Source organism: Eufriesea mexicana, unplaced genomic scaffold (genome assembly GCF_001483705.2).
Source record: "Eufriesea mexicana isolate 0111107269 unplaced genomic scaffold, ASM148370v2 scaffold12808, whole genome shotgun sequence".
NCBI lineage: Eukaryota > Metazoa > Arthropoda > Insecta > Hymenoptera > Apidae > Eufriesea > Eufriesea mexicana.
The window spans coordinates 43,183-61,391 of record NW_016920357.1 but is presented as its reverse complement, the minus strand read 5'-3'; the positions used below and the strand labels follow the sequence as shown (position 1 = coordinate 61,391).

General features: G+C 34.4%; 1 protein-coding gene across 7 annotated transcripts in view; it reads left to right on the top strand.

Annotated features, from left to right (window-relative positions):
- The window catches only part of Smr (nuclear receptor corepressor smrter), a 93,914-nt gene that overhangs the window by 71,927 nt on the left and 3,778 nt on the right, over positions 1-18,209 (top strand). For 6 of the 7 annotated variants that reach the window (XM_017908790.1, XM_017908784.1, XM_017908785.1 and 3 more), the window contains 5 exons: positions 14,882-15,199; positions 15,596-15,972; positions 16,330-16,602; positions 17,298-17,757; positions 18,100-18,202. In XM_017908790.1, the coding sequence (XP_017764279.1) occupies positions 14,882-15,199; positions 15,596-15,972; positions 16,330-16,602; positions 17,298-17,757; positions 18,100-18,202 (1,531 nt within the window). The remainder of the gene's footprint in view (positions 1-14,881; positions 15,200-15,595; positions 15,973-16,329; positions 16,603-17,297; positions 17,758-18,099; positions 18,203-18,209) is intronic. The other variant, XM_017908789.1, reaches the window with a different exon arrangement.

Below are 18,209 nucleotides of genomic sequence, written 5' to 3'. Positions count from 1 at the left end.
CGCGCGCGCGCGCACACTCACTCTTTCTCTTCTCAGTCTTCTGTAGATACGCTCTTTCACTTGTAATGAAATAAATACTCACCTGTTCAGAAATTCACTTATTCTTTCTTTGCCTTTCATCGACCCATATGGTGGCTAGGTTCTTCTCCCCTCTCTGCTTCCAATTTTAATGGGGTAGTGCGTAATTGGCAAAGCAATCGAATTTACGGTGTGTGGGCGCTCGTGATGGGATTTATGCAGTTTTTAGTGACGCGGCTTCTTCGGGTGGACGATTTTTGTTAGGCCTTTGTTGGTTGGAAGGGGAGTTTGGTGGTTGCTTCCTGTTGATCCTAGAGGGTTTAGTGTTAGCGAATACTTGTAGATAGCGTAGATGATATAAATTGATTGTAAAAGGCTGGATGCTGTGGGTTAATTGGGAAGGGTCTGAGATTCATCGAAGTAATGGACGATGCTGTTGTGTTTATTCATTGACCTGTCTAATTATAGTTGAAATGTATTTGAGTTGTCTAGTTTGAATGGTTGTATGTGTAAGAAATAATTATACCTTTCGGGAGAAAGTGATCAACGTACGACGATTTTCCATTGAACTCACTAGCGCCACCACGGCTCGTATCTACGATAAATGTATCGTAGATATCGTATACATCGTTGAATTATTTTCTAACATTACCGTTATAATTTTAGAATTTTCTTCTTGCTACGCGTGTTATATTGCCTGCGCAACACTGTTGGCACAAATTTTTCGGCCCTATTCGCGAAAGGATTAAATTTTGTTTTAATTAAATAATGAGTATTTTAGTAGCTATTGTAGGATTAATAGTATAATAGTTAGTTTTCACGATGGTTCAAAAACCGTACATAATAGACATATGTGAACTTCTACGTGCATGTAGTTCGACATGTCCCAGGAATTATTGCTACTCCTTGTTTTTGATTTTTTTAAGAGTATCATTCCCTGGAAGGATTAATAATAAGTTGAAATGAAATAAGATATTATCATCGAGACGTTATATTCTACACTTGTTAAAATGCATTCTGAATTGACTTCGACGAATACCATAATTTAACAAATAAGAGCTCCATAAGACTTAGATTAACTAAACAATTAAATAAACAAAGTACTGATCGTGCGATACTTCATGTACAATAAAATAGAAACTAACAGTTTTCTTATATAGAATTACAATACAGAAAAATTCTAAAAAAATCGTCAAAAAATTACAATTAATTGTTAAAAAGTTGTCAATACCATTCATAAATCTCAAGAAAAACTTTCTATTCCTCGCAACCTTCCAAAGGGAACACTACTAAAGAAAGGGAAAAAGAGAAAAAAGGAATCTCCACAGTAACAATAATGATTTTCCACGAATCAATCATTCACAGAGGAGCAATCTAATTAAGCTCTCCCTTCAGTATATACAAAATCGTGACAATACGACTTTAAAGCCGAATGAAGGCAAATCGTTGGTCACGATCAGTGGCCATTGAAAGATAATCATCCGACAACGTTAACAAAGTCCTATCTGCCTTTTAAACATCGGCTCGTGGCACGTGACAGAGAGATGTGTCGCTAATTACGTAACATAAATATAAACGAAGTACGCGCGAATATACGGGTTCCCTGTCTGCACAGGTAATTTGTAATCGTAGCAGTCAGTGGCTACAGCAAATGGGTAGGAAAATTAAATGGCCAGGGAAACGGTGATCCCGTGTTGGTAGCTAGTTATACTGGTTAGAGAGCAGAAAGCCTGTGGGGGTGGCAACATTTCGGTAGAGGAGAGAACGGTAGTGGTAGCTCATCGTCAGGTCGAAAAGCCGTGGGCGCTCGCGCGCACTCTTGGCGCCAGCTAATTAGCGTCTTGATTTACTTAATCCCAATTAATACCTTTAGCTGCAGGGCAACACACAGCCGTCGCATTCCTGTGTGCATTAGACGGTTGGTAAAGAGGGAGGGAGAGTAGGAGAGTTGAATCCGATGAGAGCCATGGCCGCGTTTTCGTTGTGCAAATAATGGATTATCTACGTATGGGTACACATCGTATACGGTTAATATAGCCTTCCTCGTGTGTTCTACTTGCTTGTAAGCGCATAAATATACATATATAAATATATGTCTGGACAAAAATCTGTTTGCGTATGATCGGGTATAGAATGTTACTTAATAGTGATTGAACAATTGATTTGGTACTTGAAGTTTTCGTGGATGTGAGAATTGATCTTTGTTCTTCTTAACGTGCATGTTGCTCGAAGAGCAGTAAGATTGGTTACTTCTTAATGAAATTATTAGATTTGTCAATTCTATTCAGATGGGATGTTTAAGTTATGGGTATTTTGGTCGGTTTTCTTGGTGCAAAGTAATTATTAGTCACAGGGTTGCTTCATAATGATGGCATCACAGTGTGCACTCATACAGGCTTATCTGTCGAGATAGTAAAAATTGCGATAGTGTCTAATTTCCGTATTTTCTTGTATACAAATTCTTTTTGTAGTGATTGATGTAATTAAACACTCTAAAGGCTGCAGACTTTCATTTCATTAAAAAGAAAACATTACAATTTTTCCAAATGTTGTTAAGTATTATTGAAATACAATAAATTGATAATTGTATGATTTTCTAATCAATTTTTGGTGGCTCCACCACCAGACAGCCGCCATTTTGTTATCGTTGCAGGAAATGGCGAATCGCGAGTTAGCACTTTCTTGTAGAAGGAATAATAAATCTGTTATTTCATCATATTGTATGATTTATTGATATTCTTTATTTTTCAACAATAGTTCAAAAATAGTTAATCAACAATAGTTCTGATTATATGCAGAAAGCCAAATATCGTTAATATAAGATATCATTTATTGATATTTTATAAAACATATTAATTAATTTAACTATGATATATCTCAAATAAAAAGTTATCACTCCACTATCACTCCATTATAGTTAACGAGTATAGAATTATTAATACAATTAAGTCGTCAAATTTAAAAATTAAAAATTAAAAAGACGAAAATGATATTATAAAGATGAATTCAGTGCTGCCCCAACAATGAATAGTCATTTCTACTATCTCTTTCCTCTTCACGTCCCTTTCTACCTCTGCTCTTCGATTAAAAGGCACTGTTTACACGTCCAGATCACATTCAGACAGAGTTTAATCTGTTTTCCGGAGCACCATTGCAACGATCATCCTGTATTTGCAAGACTCCTGCCACCATTTGTCGCCGCGATCATAGGGTATAGCCAGTTTGCTGCTAGTAAAAAAAAATATAACGAAATGTACTCATTTTTTAATACTCTTTAACACAAATTTTAATCTGCAATATTCGTTAGATAACTCTTGTAAAATTTACCTTCTCGAGGACAAATCCGTAATCGAAATGATCCCATTACCCTCAGTCTTCACAATACAAAAAGTAGTATTATATAAAAAGTAAGAATGTTAGGCGATTCAGTCTTGTTGCAAAAGTTAGGTGAGAGTATCCCGGATTTACGATTATCCATAACTATAATTGTGTTTCTGAATAATTATGATTAGTCATCAAAGTTTAAAAAGAAGCCACCGATCGTACTTTCTACGCTTTTGTGAAGAAGAAACCATGGAACAGAATTATCGAAACAGATTTCAATTAGATTAGATCGAAAAAAATTCGTTGGTAACGCGTATACGACAGCCATTAATCACTTCTCTAGCCCCGACAGTGCCATAACTACGCGTAATTCGATTACCAAGTGCAATGAAGCCAACATGTAATAATCTACGAAAAAGAAAAGAATACATTTCTGCTCTAAAATTTCGGAAAATTGCAAAAGTTCAAAGGGAACATTAAAAATTTACAATAGATAGGATATATTTTAAACTTGGTGCGTAGCTCTTAGCTTGGTATCGTTTCTCAAAAATTATTCTTTGGGAAACGATACCAATTACCAGGTCTCACCACGTGGAGGTGGCTACGCATCGAAACCCGACATGCGCCCTAGTGGCGCAACCTACTGGTGCTATCCGTATCAAAGATACCCTAATCTAACTTGGAGCGAAGGAGATTAAGGCGAAGCTACTGACACTTTATTAAATTTCGTGTCTTACAAAAGGTGTTTCGATTCGGTATACTAAAACTCTACTATCGCAACGCTAAGATAGTTTTTAATTATAAAGACGCGAGCAAGTTAAAAAAACGCTTCGCGCCCGGACGAGTTCGCGATTATTCGAAGACTGACTAGCCTACGAGACGTACTCTCGTGTACAAGACAACTTCATGCCTCGGCACCCTCCCGATCGAACCTAGCCCACCCAGCCACCGCAGACCCTGCCATGACTTACTCGCGAACGAGAGCGATCGACGAACCAGCGAAACATCCAAAATCAACCCGAGGGTCCCTAGCGAGGCCCTGTAGCCGGTCACGCAGGTCCCTGCCACATGGGGGAGAAATTAATCATCCCATGGGGACTGACGGCAGACCTATATGCAGTGTCACGGCTACAGGGCCCATACCCCGGTCGTGCACGCGCTGGTGCCCAGGACGACTAAGGCCGACAGACCCTCGAATTGATTCCAGATGAGTGCCAACCCGCCGACCACCCTAGAACCGATGCATGACAAGGGTGGCAGTGGCGAGGGTGTGTGTCGGAACGAATCGTTTGGATGACTTATGAAACATGGAGTTATGGAGTACAAGAGAGTACATCGCGCAGACTAGTCGGTACTAAAGAACAATCGCGATTATCGCGAGAACATTTATGTTCTATTTGGTAAACGAGGGGTATAGAGAAATGATATGTTTCGCTCCAAGTTAGGTAGCGTATCTTTATACAGAAAGCACGCACATGAAATTTAATCTAAGAATCTATCTTATAACTACTTAGGTCTAAACACATGCATCCTGCGCCGCCCATTCATGAATCTTTAGAAACCTAAAAGCTAAAACAGAATATATTATTGTTAATATAAACCTGAAAGGAAACGGATTAGTAGGAGGAAAGAAAACGAACGAATAGAAACCATGAAGGTTAACCAAGTGGAGGAAACAACCCATCGATGAGAAAGAAACAAACCAACTATGAGATATGAATAAACCAACGACGAAACATTCGAATATTACACGAAATATTCGAATTCTCAAATAAAGATCAAAAGAAAGGAAAAAGTAAAATCTGAAAGAAGAAAAATAATTAAATGCTGAAAATGAAAAAATAATTATTAAGAACCCAACGATGAGACATAAATAACCCAACGACGAAACATTCGAATATTATACGAAATATTCGAATTGTAAAATAAAAATCAATAGAAACGAAAAAAAGAATCTGGAAAAAGAAAAAGTAATTAATACCTGAAAAAAAAAAAATTAAAACCTGGAAGAAAAAAATAATTAATATCTGCAAACAAAACAAAAATTATTAGTAAATTGTTTAATGGGGTGGGGTGAGGATGGGGTGGCCAACCCCAACCTCACTTCGGACCCCCACCCCTCGCGCACTCGATATTTTCGGCCGAGCCCCCCCCCCCACCCCAATTGGAAATCTTTGAATTTGGTCGATTTTATTAATTACTATTTCTTCGCCTTAATAGTTAATAATTTATTAATTTTTTTACTATTACTATAAATTTACGTCGTGAACAATTTGCTATTAACAATATTAATCTGTTATTAATAATAGATTATATAATTTATACACGTTTTATAAACTAAAATTACACTTGCAATTCCATAGTTTAGATTTCCATGTTCTGTACATGTATAGACATTGATAAATAGGGAATGCTCTCACCTATTTTGTAAGACAACAACGAATCTCCCAACATTCTTACTTTTTATGTAATACTTAATTTAGATAGGGCAATTTGGATTACGGATTTGGATCCAAGAAAATAAACTCTAGTAGAATCACCTAATGGATATTACGGATTAGAGAAAAAGTAAAAATTTGTTGTACAATGTAATCAAAATAAATTAACTGATTACAAATTATAAGATTTTGGAAAGTAATTCATTTTAATTTGTTACGCTGCAATATATCCACAGTGATAATAGTTTTAGATTGTTGGATATGAAATATCGTTTTCGCAAGCAAAATTTGATAAAAAAAATTAGAATTGTAGTTATTAAATATATAATTTGTATGATTATATTTAATTTTATATTTAATTAGAAGAATTGCAGAGTGATTTATAAAAATCATCAGTTCAGGAATTAAAAAATTCTTCAAATTCTGCTTTAACAGGTTTTTTCAAAATATTGATATAAACTCGGTAATATTAATATTTACCCAATTAAGGTATGAGAGAATTTTCGTAACATCCAGGAGACATACTTGAAATATGAGACCTTGAAAAATCATGTTTCGTAGTATTTAATAAAAATTTGGATATGAAAGAATTTAATGTACATATGATTTATGAAAAACTTCTTTCAGACATTTATTACATATTTTATTCATCGAATCCTTTTTTTTTTGTCGAATGTATGTTAAAAAGTTAGATATATTTATATTTCATTTATTATAGTTTCCAAGAAAATTTCATATTTATATTCCTATTTTTAATATGACTTTTTCATTGTATAAAATCGAGAAACTTTATTCTGAAATTTTCTTGAAAGTGGTGCAAGGACTATGAGAAAGACTATACTCAAATAACCATAATCAGAGCTATACATACCTCTTCCCGAAACAAATTACAAAACGATTTCGGAACAAATATTTCTAATAATTTTCAAAATTCTTAAAAGACCATTATCACACGATACATTTATATTTCTCAGCATACAATTTTCCACTTTGGAAAAACTTTACAAGTTTCCAAAAATCTGTTATTACAAGATTTTCGAATGCATTGAAAGTCGTTAAAATTCCACCTTCGATTCACCATGATAACGACGGATTTATTAAGGAAAACAATGTAATTTAATAAAAATAAAAAAATGAAAAGAAAGAATGATCTTCCCTCTATCGATTCTAACGAATTTTTGTTTACCATGAATTCTGCAAGAGCAGCGTTTGTACATCATTAAAACGTTCTGCAGTGAACACACGTGGTCAAACACGGTAATCGAATCATCCTGAGCAGATATACGCGTATGTGCTCGTGGATCCCATTCCATAAGTTCTCCAATTTCGAAGATTTTATTCCGTTATCAAGCCGGTGGTATAATCCATCAACTTTCGTAACACGAATAAAAATAATCGACGGCTAGTAATTTCCATTATCGCGTTATGCTTCGTATATTTCTTGTATATACGAACACGTAGCATTCGCTTTAATGAAAAACACAGTTAAATCGCGGTTTCCATATTGGATTATGGAAAAATGAATTCTCGTTACTCCCGTAACGTAGTATTACGATTGATTTGACTCGGCTGTACGTTGTATTATTATGTATTTGAGGATTCCTTGTCCTCGCCATACGTTGCATCGCGAAAAACCACTGTACATATTTGCTTTTAATCATTTTTGTCGAGTCCGACCGTTATGTAATCTCATAAATACGTAAATAAAAAAACGTGTTTCGATGCCTCGAGCGAAACGTCAGCGCAAAGAGGAGAAGAGAAACCCTCACCCCCTCAACCCCTTTCGGTTATTCGTTTTAATTTCCGTACTTCCTCGTGAAAAGGAATCTGTTCATCGAACAGGTACGAGTTGGAAAAAACATTTAGAATTTCCCTTTTTCCTTTCTTTTTTTTTTATATATCGTTTTTTTGTTTTTAATTGCACGGGTGCTGAGAAAGGGAAATATGAAAATTCTCGAATGATGAAATACAAATTTTATAATATTTATATAAGCATTTCAAAGAACCATAATATAGTACAATTATAAAAAATAAAAAAAAATAAATAAAAATGAACCATAATTAAAACAAAAAATAAAATAAGAAGAAACTATATAGATACACACATGTACTTATAAATCTTCTTTTACGCAATTCCCCCAGTGACTAGATGATCCAAAATCGTGACAATTACACGTAAAATAAAGCAGAACATTTTGTCGTCACTAATAAACTCTGTTTATTTCATTTAGTTCACATACGTTAAAAGACATTTGCTTAAGCCAGGTTAATCGTGCTTTCTTTCTGTGCTTAACTCCCAGTGATAATGAATAAATCGACAATATTCCGTGTTTGCTGTACGCATAATACGCATGTACACGTGTACGGTCATAATCAAAGGGAATATTTTATTAACACAGAATTGCTGGATGCATTTAGGGGATACGCGTAATAATGCTCACTTGTTGGTTTAACCCATTAGCTGATCCTTGCATGCTTGTTCGCAGACATTTGAATCATCGATACACACGGTACGCCTTCACGGATGAAACAAAAGAAATTAAATATGCATTGTTTAGCACATTCTATATATGTAGTATATTTTATTTCAATTTCAGATCGAAGAATATACTCAACTGCATTCATATTTATTTTATTTTATTCCTTGTAATATTTAGTTTAGTAATTAGTGAAAGTCGGTAAATTAATCCGAATATGAAAAATTACGTACAATATATATATATAATGTAAACGCTTCAGGAAAATTTTGTTAATAAATCGAAGCAATCTTTTTTATTCGGTAATGAGTTTAATTAACGTGAATCAACGTACTTTTCTTAAACCTGAAAAATATTAATTTCAAAAATACTGTATTTTAGAATGTTTGATGGAACTAAGTTTTGTATTAGATAACTAAACCTATTCATATTTTTTTCCACAATTTTATCCGCAAATTTTCAAATTATTGTTGAAATTCCAAAAATCTTATTTAAATTAATAACTTTGTATTCGTAAATTTACTTGTATTCAATTTACGTTTCAACAAAGGTTTTCCATTCCATATACACAATATAATTACTCATATTTACAAAAATCGTACATTATATCCATCAATTATTCATCGATCATCCATCTCCGTCAATAGGAGTGATAGAAACACGTGTAATGAATTTCGATCAAAATTCAAGCTGTGAAAAGAAAAGCTAAAATTATAGCCAATTTGAGTGATATACATAGTTAGGTCATAAAATCAGTCAAACAGAAAATGTTTACACTGCTGGAATGGTAATTTAAAATATTTGAAAGAGATAAAGACCTGGAGTTGTCATTCGGTATGATACGATAACGATTTGAAATGTTTCTTCCCCTTATAATATATTTCTAATCACAGCCTATGGAAAATAAAAATTTTGTTATCTATCCAAAATATTAGCCACAATTTCATGATAGTAAATTGATAATAACTGTTATTAATTAGATATTAAGTGGCAATTTCTTCGTTTTACTCTTTGACGTGTCACTGTCTAGAGCTGCAACTTGCATACGAACTTCGGTACTAGCGACTACCGTGCCATTTCCGTATCAATTGATACAGCCGCTTGATACAATAATTTACGACCATATGACTAAACGGACTATACACACGTGGGTGAAACTGAAGGCAGATAAATGAGATGGGGAGAAAGGGTGGTGGATAGGGGAAAGGTGTATGGGACTAGTTCTCTCGTGATACCCTTTATGAAATATTCAAGGTATACTCCTTGTCGTCGCTCTGTTTCAAACCAGCTTAATTAGCAAGTGGCTAATGTCTCTCCCTTACCAGCGGTAACTATACTTTTCTTTTTTTCACTCTCTTTTCATTCCTTCCTGTCTTTCTCTGTTCCTCGCCCTCTAGTTCCATTCGGATTATCGTTTGAACAAGCTCGACGACATTCTTTCGACTGTAGTCTTTGTTTCGCGGCCGTGAATGCTTCAATACAGCAAAGAAAAATAGCTTTGCGCGAAATGTCAGATATCTAAGTGTTCTGAGTTCCCTCTCTCCAAACATTGCATACTGCATCCTGCTATTTCGTTCCATGACGTATTTCACCATTTTTATGTGCGCTTGAGAGAGATGAGCAGTTATTGGCATTTTTTACTCACGTGTTGTTTGTTGAATATATTGGTGCTGCATATAGGCGATTTTTAATGAATCACAAGATGATTTAATGAATAACCAAAACAAGTTTTGGTATTCCTACTGCGCTTTTTATTACATTTCACTACGCTTTGACAAATTAAGGTTAAGCTTAAACAGGGCCGATTAAGACTTTTAGAGAACCTAAGTACTTAAAAGATTTTGAGACTTCTGTACAAAGAGAATTCGCTACAATCTAACATTTCCTTTCATCTTTCTATCATTTTCTTTCCGTTTTTTGTTCCGTACATACATACATACATACGAACATTTAACCCATTGCGGACGGAGCGGTTTTGAGTAAACCGTGGGGGCCGAGCTGCTGCCGCGATATTCATTCAAAACTACCAGTGTACATTTCTGCTTAAACGTGATTTTCGTTTATAGCGATGCTGACAATAAGGACATAAAGTATTCCACCACTTAACTTGAGACGTGAGGGTCCTAGGGTCGCAACAGCCTCGGCCCTATCGGTTGTTTTCGTCGAACGCATGTATGCGTTCCTCTGCTAAACTGATGGCTTCCACAAAATACATATATGTGGCACTCGTGCATAAAGGGTTAACTATATCATTGTTAAAAAAAAAAATTAAAGAATTTCTGTGGTAAAATATTGTTTGTTGGTTATTCCAGCACTAGATATAGTAAATTTTAATTTCTTTTAAGAGCTTGGAGTTGCATATAAATGACTTTTGATGCGGTTAAACATTTAATAACTTTGTCTCCTTATATATTACAGAGGTTAGAATTAGGAATAGCAAATTTTTGGTGAATTACACGAACTATTAGAGACACATAATCATTGGCGTGATTCCCTCTTTTTTCTTTTTATTGATTTCTGAAATGATATTATAGTGAGACATACTGAATTCTTGTTGACTTATTTAATATATCTTTAGTTAAGCACGTATTGTTAGCATTGTTCAATTGTTTGTTTCCTATAATTAGATATAACAAATTTGTAATAAATTTCAGAATATTATAATACATAATACCATTTTCGCGAACTGTGTTTTCAAATTTCTTGTCAACGCTATCATTACTAAGGGTTCTAACAATTCTTAGAGATATTAAATTTCAAGATATTCAGTCATATTAATATTTCACATGGAAACATTCAAAATTTAAATATCCTAATCCAAGCACTCAACTTTCAGATATCCATAACACCAATTAAAAACCATGAGGGTCAGAAATAATCAACAAGTGTTACCATACTAACATATAACAACTCCAAACCTCGATCAATAATCAATCGCTTATCTTCCATTTAAAAAGCGATAATTAAAACAAACTTTCGATCAAACAAAAATACAATGCAGCCCATCAATATTTCACCCATTATCGGCGATTTTGCAATCGTTCAAAGTGATCTGCGCACTTTTCGTATATTGAACTACGATGATACGTACGCTAATCTCTCGAGACCTGTCACGCGGTATATCCGTGTGTTTCGAAACTCAGAGAAAATTATTGTCGACGCAGGACTACCGATGGTGCTGTATTGGCCAAATATAGCCTAGAATAGCGGGAGGGACGGTAACCAGTACGCGAGAGGAAGAATTGTCTACCGAGCAATCATATAAACGCCATACGAGAATATTCGCGACACTGATTGGCAGCCATTCCCAAGTGCCAGAGAAATTGCCTCTCATAATTTAGGCATTGCATATGATCCAATGGGTAATTTTACGAAACCTGGATAAAATTGATCGGATAATTGCTTGGGTTGGTTGTAAAAAATTAGGTGAATTAAATTGTTATTGGTAGTGATATTATTATTATTCATTCGTTTGTCGAATGGGATGGTTCTATCTATTTGTTGGTATACAGAAATCTAAATTAACTTTCTTGATATTAGTTAATAGGGCGAGTAACTAGATCATAGAGCTAAAACTATTCAGCTTTTAATTATATTTATTTAATTTGGACGTCAAAGAAGAGATCGGATGTTATCTATGCATGAATGTATATTGATAGAATGAAAATACTATACAAAATAATGTATTGTATAATATGCCCAGTAGCGGAATCTTCTGACGGATATATTTGTCGGCATTGCTGAAAGAATTAGTATAGTATTTTGTATGTTGAAAAATTTTGAGAGATATCTGTATGTCGTATTATTTCTTGAATAGAATCTTTTAGTGTCTTTTAGTGTGATTAGGATTTCAAATGTATGTAGATAAAAATATGCAGAATTGATTAAATTTTAGTTGATCTCAACTCAATTCAGAAATATTATATTTAATTAATGAAGTAATGTTTCTCAATTTTATAAATTAACAATGCGTACAAAATTAAAAGGAAACTGTGTTTTAATTAACGTTTATCATGGTTGCTCTATAATGATACCTTCATTAATAATATCGACAAAATATTGTATATGATTTAATATTTTGTCAATGCTAAATATTACACTTTAATATATATCGAAACAAAATTTATTATTCAATTACGTAAATCATGAGAAAAGATGGTAATACGTGAAAATACGTACATAAGTAAAACAATATCGAGAGTTGCAAATTAGCTTATTAATGAAGCTTTAATTGTCTCTCACACCAAATTCTCTGGTAATTTATTTGATTGGTGTACATATGCTCCCTGATAATAATGCAAAATTAACAAAATATTCAACCGATACTAGAAATTAATAATTATTACAAACGTTGTGTTATCCACAAATTTATTAATTACGTTACGCAACGAGAAAATATATAAACTTCACAAATAAATGACACCAAGGTTAAATGTTTCAGACCATCATCAAATTGTTATATGCTTCGCAAATATTTATCAGAATATAAACGTAAATGGGTTTAAATTTTAAATAACATACACTTTTTGAATGTACATTTTAATTGCTTTTTTACTTTATATTTAACATAATGTACATTTGCTAGATTTTAGCTATTTAGATATTTTTTAGATATTTTTATAAAACTAATATCAAATGAAAAAGAATTGACAACAAGTGCTTATAACTATACATATAGTATTAAGACTAAAACTTACAGATCTATATAATATGCAATTAAATACACTATACACAAATAATAATCATTAAAATAGTTTAATGAAAATAAATAAGTATGTATCACGTTCCTGCGTAAATAAACTACAACATTAATTTTGTCCAAAATCAGACACATATTTTTAATAATATTCCAAAATATTTGAAGCCAGTCATTTTAATTTGTGTACTAATTCTACGTTTAATATCTGATAAAATAGAAAATACTTATTATAAACTAAAATAATTCTTTTGTAAAAAATATTCTAACGACCTGAAAATTATTACATAAAAAAATATACATCGAAAAATCGCTAAAAAATTTTACTTCAGTAAAAATACGGTGATAATTGTACAAATGTACATTTTTAAATTATTCATATATCGACGAAAATTAATTCGAATGTGAAATTATTCAAGAAGTCAATGTTTCACATAATCATCGCAAAATTATGTCTTAATGCAAAAATCGATTTCTCCCACGTAAATACATTATCCACAATACCTCCATTACTTGAATATTTCTTACATGTACATACACAAGGTAACTCTGTCAATCTACATCTGTGACCCAATTACAATATTTATTCGTTATCATACTTCCAATTAAAAACAAACAGCAACATTTTAAACTCAACGACTCCTTCTAAAGTAACCCACAAAAATTCGCCACTTCTCTCCCGAGACACTCCTGGTAACTCGAAACATTTCAAAATGCCGATTAAATACGGCCATTAACAATTTAAAAACCGGCCGACCTTCTCCCACTCCTACATTCTAGATAACCGCGTGAAGAGCCACTCTTAAACTTCTTTGCTCCGTAAAATCACAAGAGATTCACACAATCAGCCAATTAAGCCATCCTCTATCTCGGTTCAGGGGCACACGCGCACCAGAAAATATTTCGTGAAACGTGGCCGCACACCTGGCCTCACATTCTTTCGCTTTCGAGCGCTTTTCAACGATGGTACTTACGCAAATGACCCCGCGATACTTGGACAATAATGGTCGGAGAAAGAATAAACTTAAATTTTTCACCTGGCACCCAGCGTTCCGGGGTAAAACCATCAAAGCGATTTTACCATGTCTCCCGCCTCTATGTCAATGTTTGCGAGGCCGCGGGCGAGAGAGAACTTTTTAATTGGCTACCCTTAATTAGTTAACCAGCAAAGTCTTGGTAATTATTCTGTTTCTCGCTCCGTTTCCGTATAGCTCGGCTGTCCGTCCTCCTCCTGTCCGACCTGCTGCTGTTTCATCGCTTTTTCCTCCTCCCGCTACATACTCGGCGAAGCTCTCCGTGTTTTCGCTGGAGTTCTTGCTTCTCCGCCTCGGAATCTGCCGAGCTGAGCACGCCGCGTATCAAGCGTTTGCCTGCTATTTGCTGAACTTCATCGCGAAGAAAATGTCAAAATGTTCAAACGTTCGAACGAGGAAAGATAAAAAATACAAACAAAACGTTCACGTGATCGTTGCTATGGTTGCGCGATCACGTAATCAGTGATAGAGCCATATGATCAACGCGATGCTCAGGGATGGAAAATAAAAGAGGGCATCGTCGAGGGTCCCCCTTCACCTTTCCGTTTCCTAATATACATGTATTAGAAAAATGTATTTCAGTTTTAATCACATGTCGTTCACGAGTAGGTATTTATACTTCCTGCCAGTTTTCATTGAACGAAGTATACAAATGTTTGAAATTCCAGATATTTTTGGGAATCCTTGATATTTTCTATTTTAACAATGTACGATCTCGAAGAGTGTAGACTCATTTATTCCACACGATAATAATTAATTAAAATTAGCATAATACCATATATTTTATCCTGGGAAAATGATAATATTAATTTGAATAATTTAATAAGAAAATAGTAATAATAATCCAGAATAGCTTCGTTATTTGTAATAAAAAATATCGTTTCTCTTTTTTAGAAAGTGGTAGACAGATTGGTCCACACGCTTGTACAGTTTGTCAAAACATAGTCGAGGGAAACACGCAGAGCAGAGCATTGCCACGGAGTCAAGCGTCTCAATACGGCCTGCGAGAGGATCAGATTGCACCTGGTGCTCGCGTGTGTAATACCTGCAGGTGCAAGGCCGTTAGAGGGCGGTACACCGCGTGTCCGTTACCAGGTTGTCCGAATTTGAACAACGCAAGCTCGAAAACCAGGGTCAAGAGGCTGCGAGCGTTGCCCGCTAAGTGGCTCGACTTGCCTGCTGAAATTCGTGATCCAATTGTTCAAGAATTCCGTAAGTTTCGTATATACGAGAACGTTGTGAAAGGAAGAGTCTCTGACTTTGAGCGATTATAATATTTGCTAAGAGAAATAAACAATGTTTAGCTTAACATAAAATTTAAAATTCACTCCCAGTGTAAGCTGAAAATTTGTAGCACTTGAATTAGAATAATTAGTGAAGAAAAATATACTTATCAGACACTGAGGAATAAAATAGAAATGTTTAGAGATATCCTTCCACTCACTCATGATTTATATATGTAGGAAAACTGAAAAGTAATTCATCAAATAAATTAATTCAACTACTGATGCTCAATCTAATTCCTAAGAAATTCTTCTCTTCTATAAATTATATTTCAAACATGTTTATTACCAATACATATTAATTTTCTCGCCTTTCTTTATACAGAAATACCAAGTAACGCGACGAAATGTTGCTCGGCCTGCTTCAATCGAATATCTCGACGATTGGCGCCACACCTGACCAGTGGTACCGAGGTGCCCGAGGACACAGCCGATTCCCTTGCTCGACAGTGGACGGACGAGGAATTGGAACAATTGAGGAGAGCCCTACGAGAGCATGGTACAAACTGGGTGAAGGTTGCCGAGCAAATACCTGGAAAGACGAATCATCAGTGCAAGAACTATTACTTTGCCTACCGAAAGAAGCTGAGTTTAGATCAGGTGGTTGCAGAATACTATCAGTCATTAGGTGAAGAAAGGAGACCTTGTTTGACGGATGAAGAAGAGAGTGGTAGCAGTACGAGTAGCTGCGATGAACTGGCGGTAAGCTGTTAATTAGTAGTCTTTCTTGAGAGTGACAGTGCTTTTGTTGGACAGTGCATAATTTTCTGGTAAAATATTTTTACTACATTCACGATCAGTTTTCAGATACTAGAGAGGGGAAACATTCGTATTTTGTGTAATTTTTATGCTAAATCTTGGAAACAATATACTGATATCCAGAGAATTTTATAACATGGTTTTGTGAAAATAATATATTAATTCTAATTAAATAAATTTCTTACTTACTTTCTTATATTCATCTGAAGGTAGAAGCTGGTTTAATATTATTATTATTTCTTAAGAGTATAATTCTAATTCATCTAATATAATTATTTCTAAATTTTGTTTTTTCTGTAGGTCCATGATTCAAGTGATACAGCCAGTGCAGGTAGTCCAGCGAACAATTTGTCCAGTGGAACCCCAGGTACACCAGGTGTCACAGCATCCTCAAATCTACCAATGTCTTTCTCACGATCTACGGACCAGAAGCTCGGTGAGAAGTTAGCGGATATTGCTGTGGTGTCTTTGGTACCACCGGTGAGCATAGGTCCATCACAACAGTCTTCCGCCAGTGGAAGTAGCAACGCTGCTTCGGCTGGTACTAGAGAAGATTATGATAGTTCTGCCACGGTAAGACCAAGTTTTTATCCAGTTATCATTTAAGAGGGAATGCTAGAGTAAATTTTGTAGTTTGTATAGCATTCATGAGAAAAATCATTTTAACATGTTTTATATCATATGAATAGCTGCTAATATTTGAAGCAATCGAGTTTTGCTAAATTAGCTTTAATCCTATGTGCCAAAAAACGGACCTTTATGATACTTTATTTTTGTTAATTGTATTTCTTAAGTGCATTACTTTCAAGTATTAAATCATAAGTTTTGAAATTTCCTTTAATCTCTTAGTTTTAATTTTCAACTTTATTCACTGTATTATAACTTCATTTGGATTATTTTTAATAAACAATTATGTCGTTCTGTTATTTGTGTTCTGAACTTTTTGTCTTAAAATAAATATTATTATGCTATTATAATTATTTTTCTGTCCTATTTCCAGCTGATTATGACATTATTTAATTTCTTCTGTATATTGAACATTTTATTATTATACTTAAGAACTGTCGAAAATAATTGAAATCGTGTAAATTAATTAAATCATACCAAACATGATTTACATGCCTCAAGAATAAATTTAATTATTGAACGTGCTAAAATGATCTCAGTGCTAGTTTATGTTTCGTTTTTCTTATTTTCTTATAATTAAATATGGAAAGAAGTTTGTCACTTGATAGGGCCGTCTGATAGAGGTTCGCTGATTGTTTCAGGAGACGGCGGACGAAGGTCAGGGAGGTACCGATTTAGAAAATAACAGCGTGGTCGTCACATTGACAACTGCCAATAACTCCACGCCGCTGCCACAACAGCATCAACAATCGCATCAACAGGTGCCACCTCCTTCGCATTCACCTCCATCCACCACAAGCAATTCCAATCCCCTCACTGTGAAGGATCTTATGCTTGGTGTTATTGAAATGCAATTGAAACGTAATCCTAACAGTCCAGCTGGTACTGGTGGTTCTTCGGTACCAGTAAACTCTGGAACACCAACGATATCGAGTATATTAAAAACGGATCATAGAAATGATATCACTTTTGTAAGAGAATATAAACCATCCTCCACTATGGCAAATACTAGTATGCCAAGAGACTCGAATTTGGCTACCTTGTCGGTGGTATCTGGCCCTCATCATGGACACCGTTCTGCTCCTAGTCCACAGCAAATTGGTTAGTTGAATAGAAAAGTTGTATGTTATGAGTCATTTATAAGTGGTAGGATAAAAGATAATATTTTTTAACATTTTTTTGTATACCTTCTGCAATAAATTACTAGTTGTGATCTATCTTTTAAATGAATTTATGTAAGGAATAAATTTTGAATGGGAAATGGTATTTTATATTTATATCTATATATTTTTTATATTTGTAACTTTTGAAAAACAAAAAGGAATAATTTTATGCGTAGTTTTCATTGTCGTGTATCGTTTTATTTATATAATTACGATTATTTTTATTTCTTTATACAATTTTGTCACGGAAAATAATTGTTTGTCGAAATTACTCTATTAGGTCAAATGCAAGCAACTATTACCCCTTGTCCACCTGCACCATCGAGTAGCCAGTCATCAACATCGGACATACTTCCAAAGGAAGGTTTAGTCGTGATGCAAGTTCAGCAG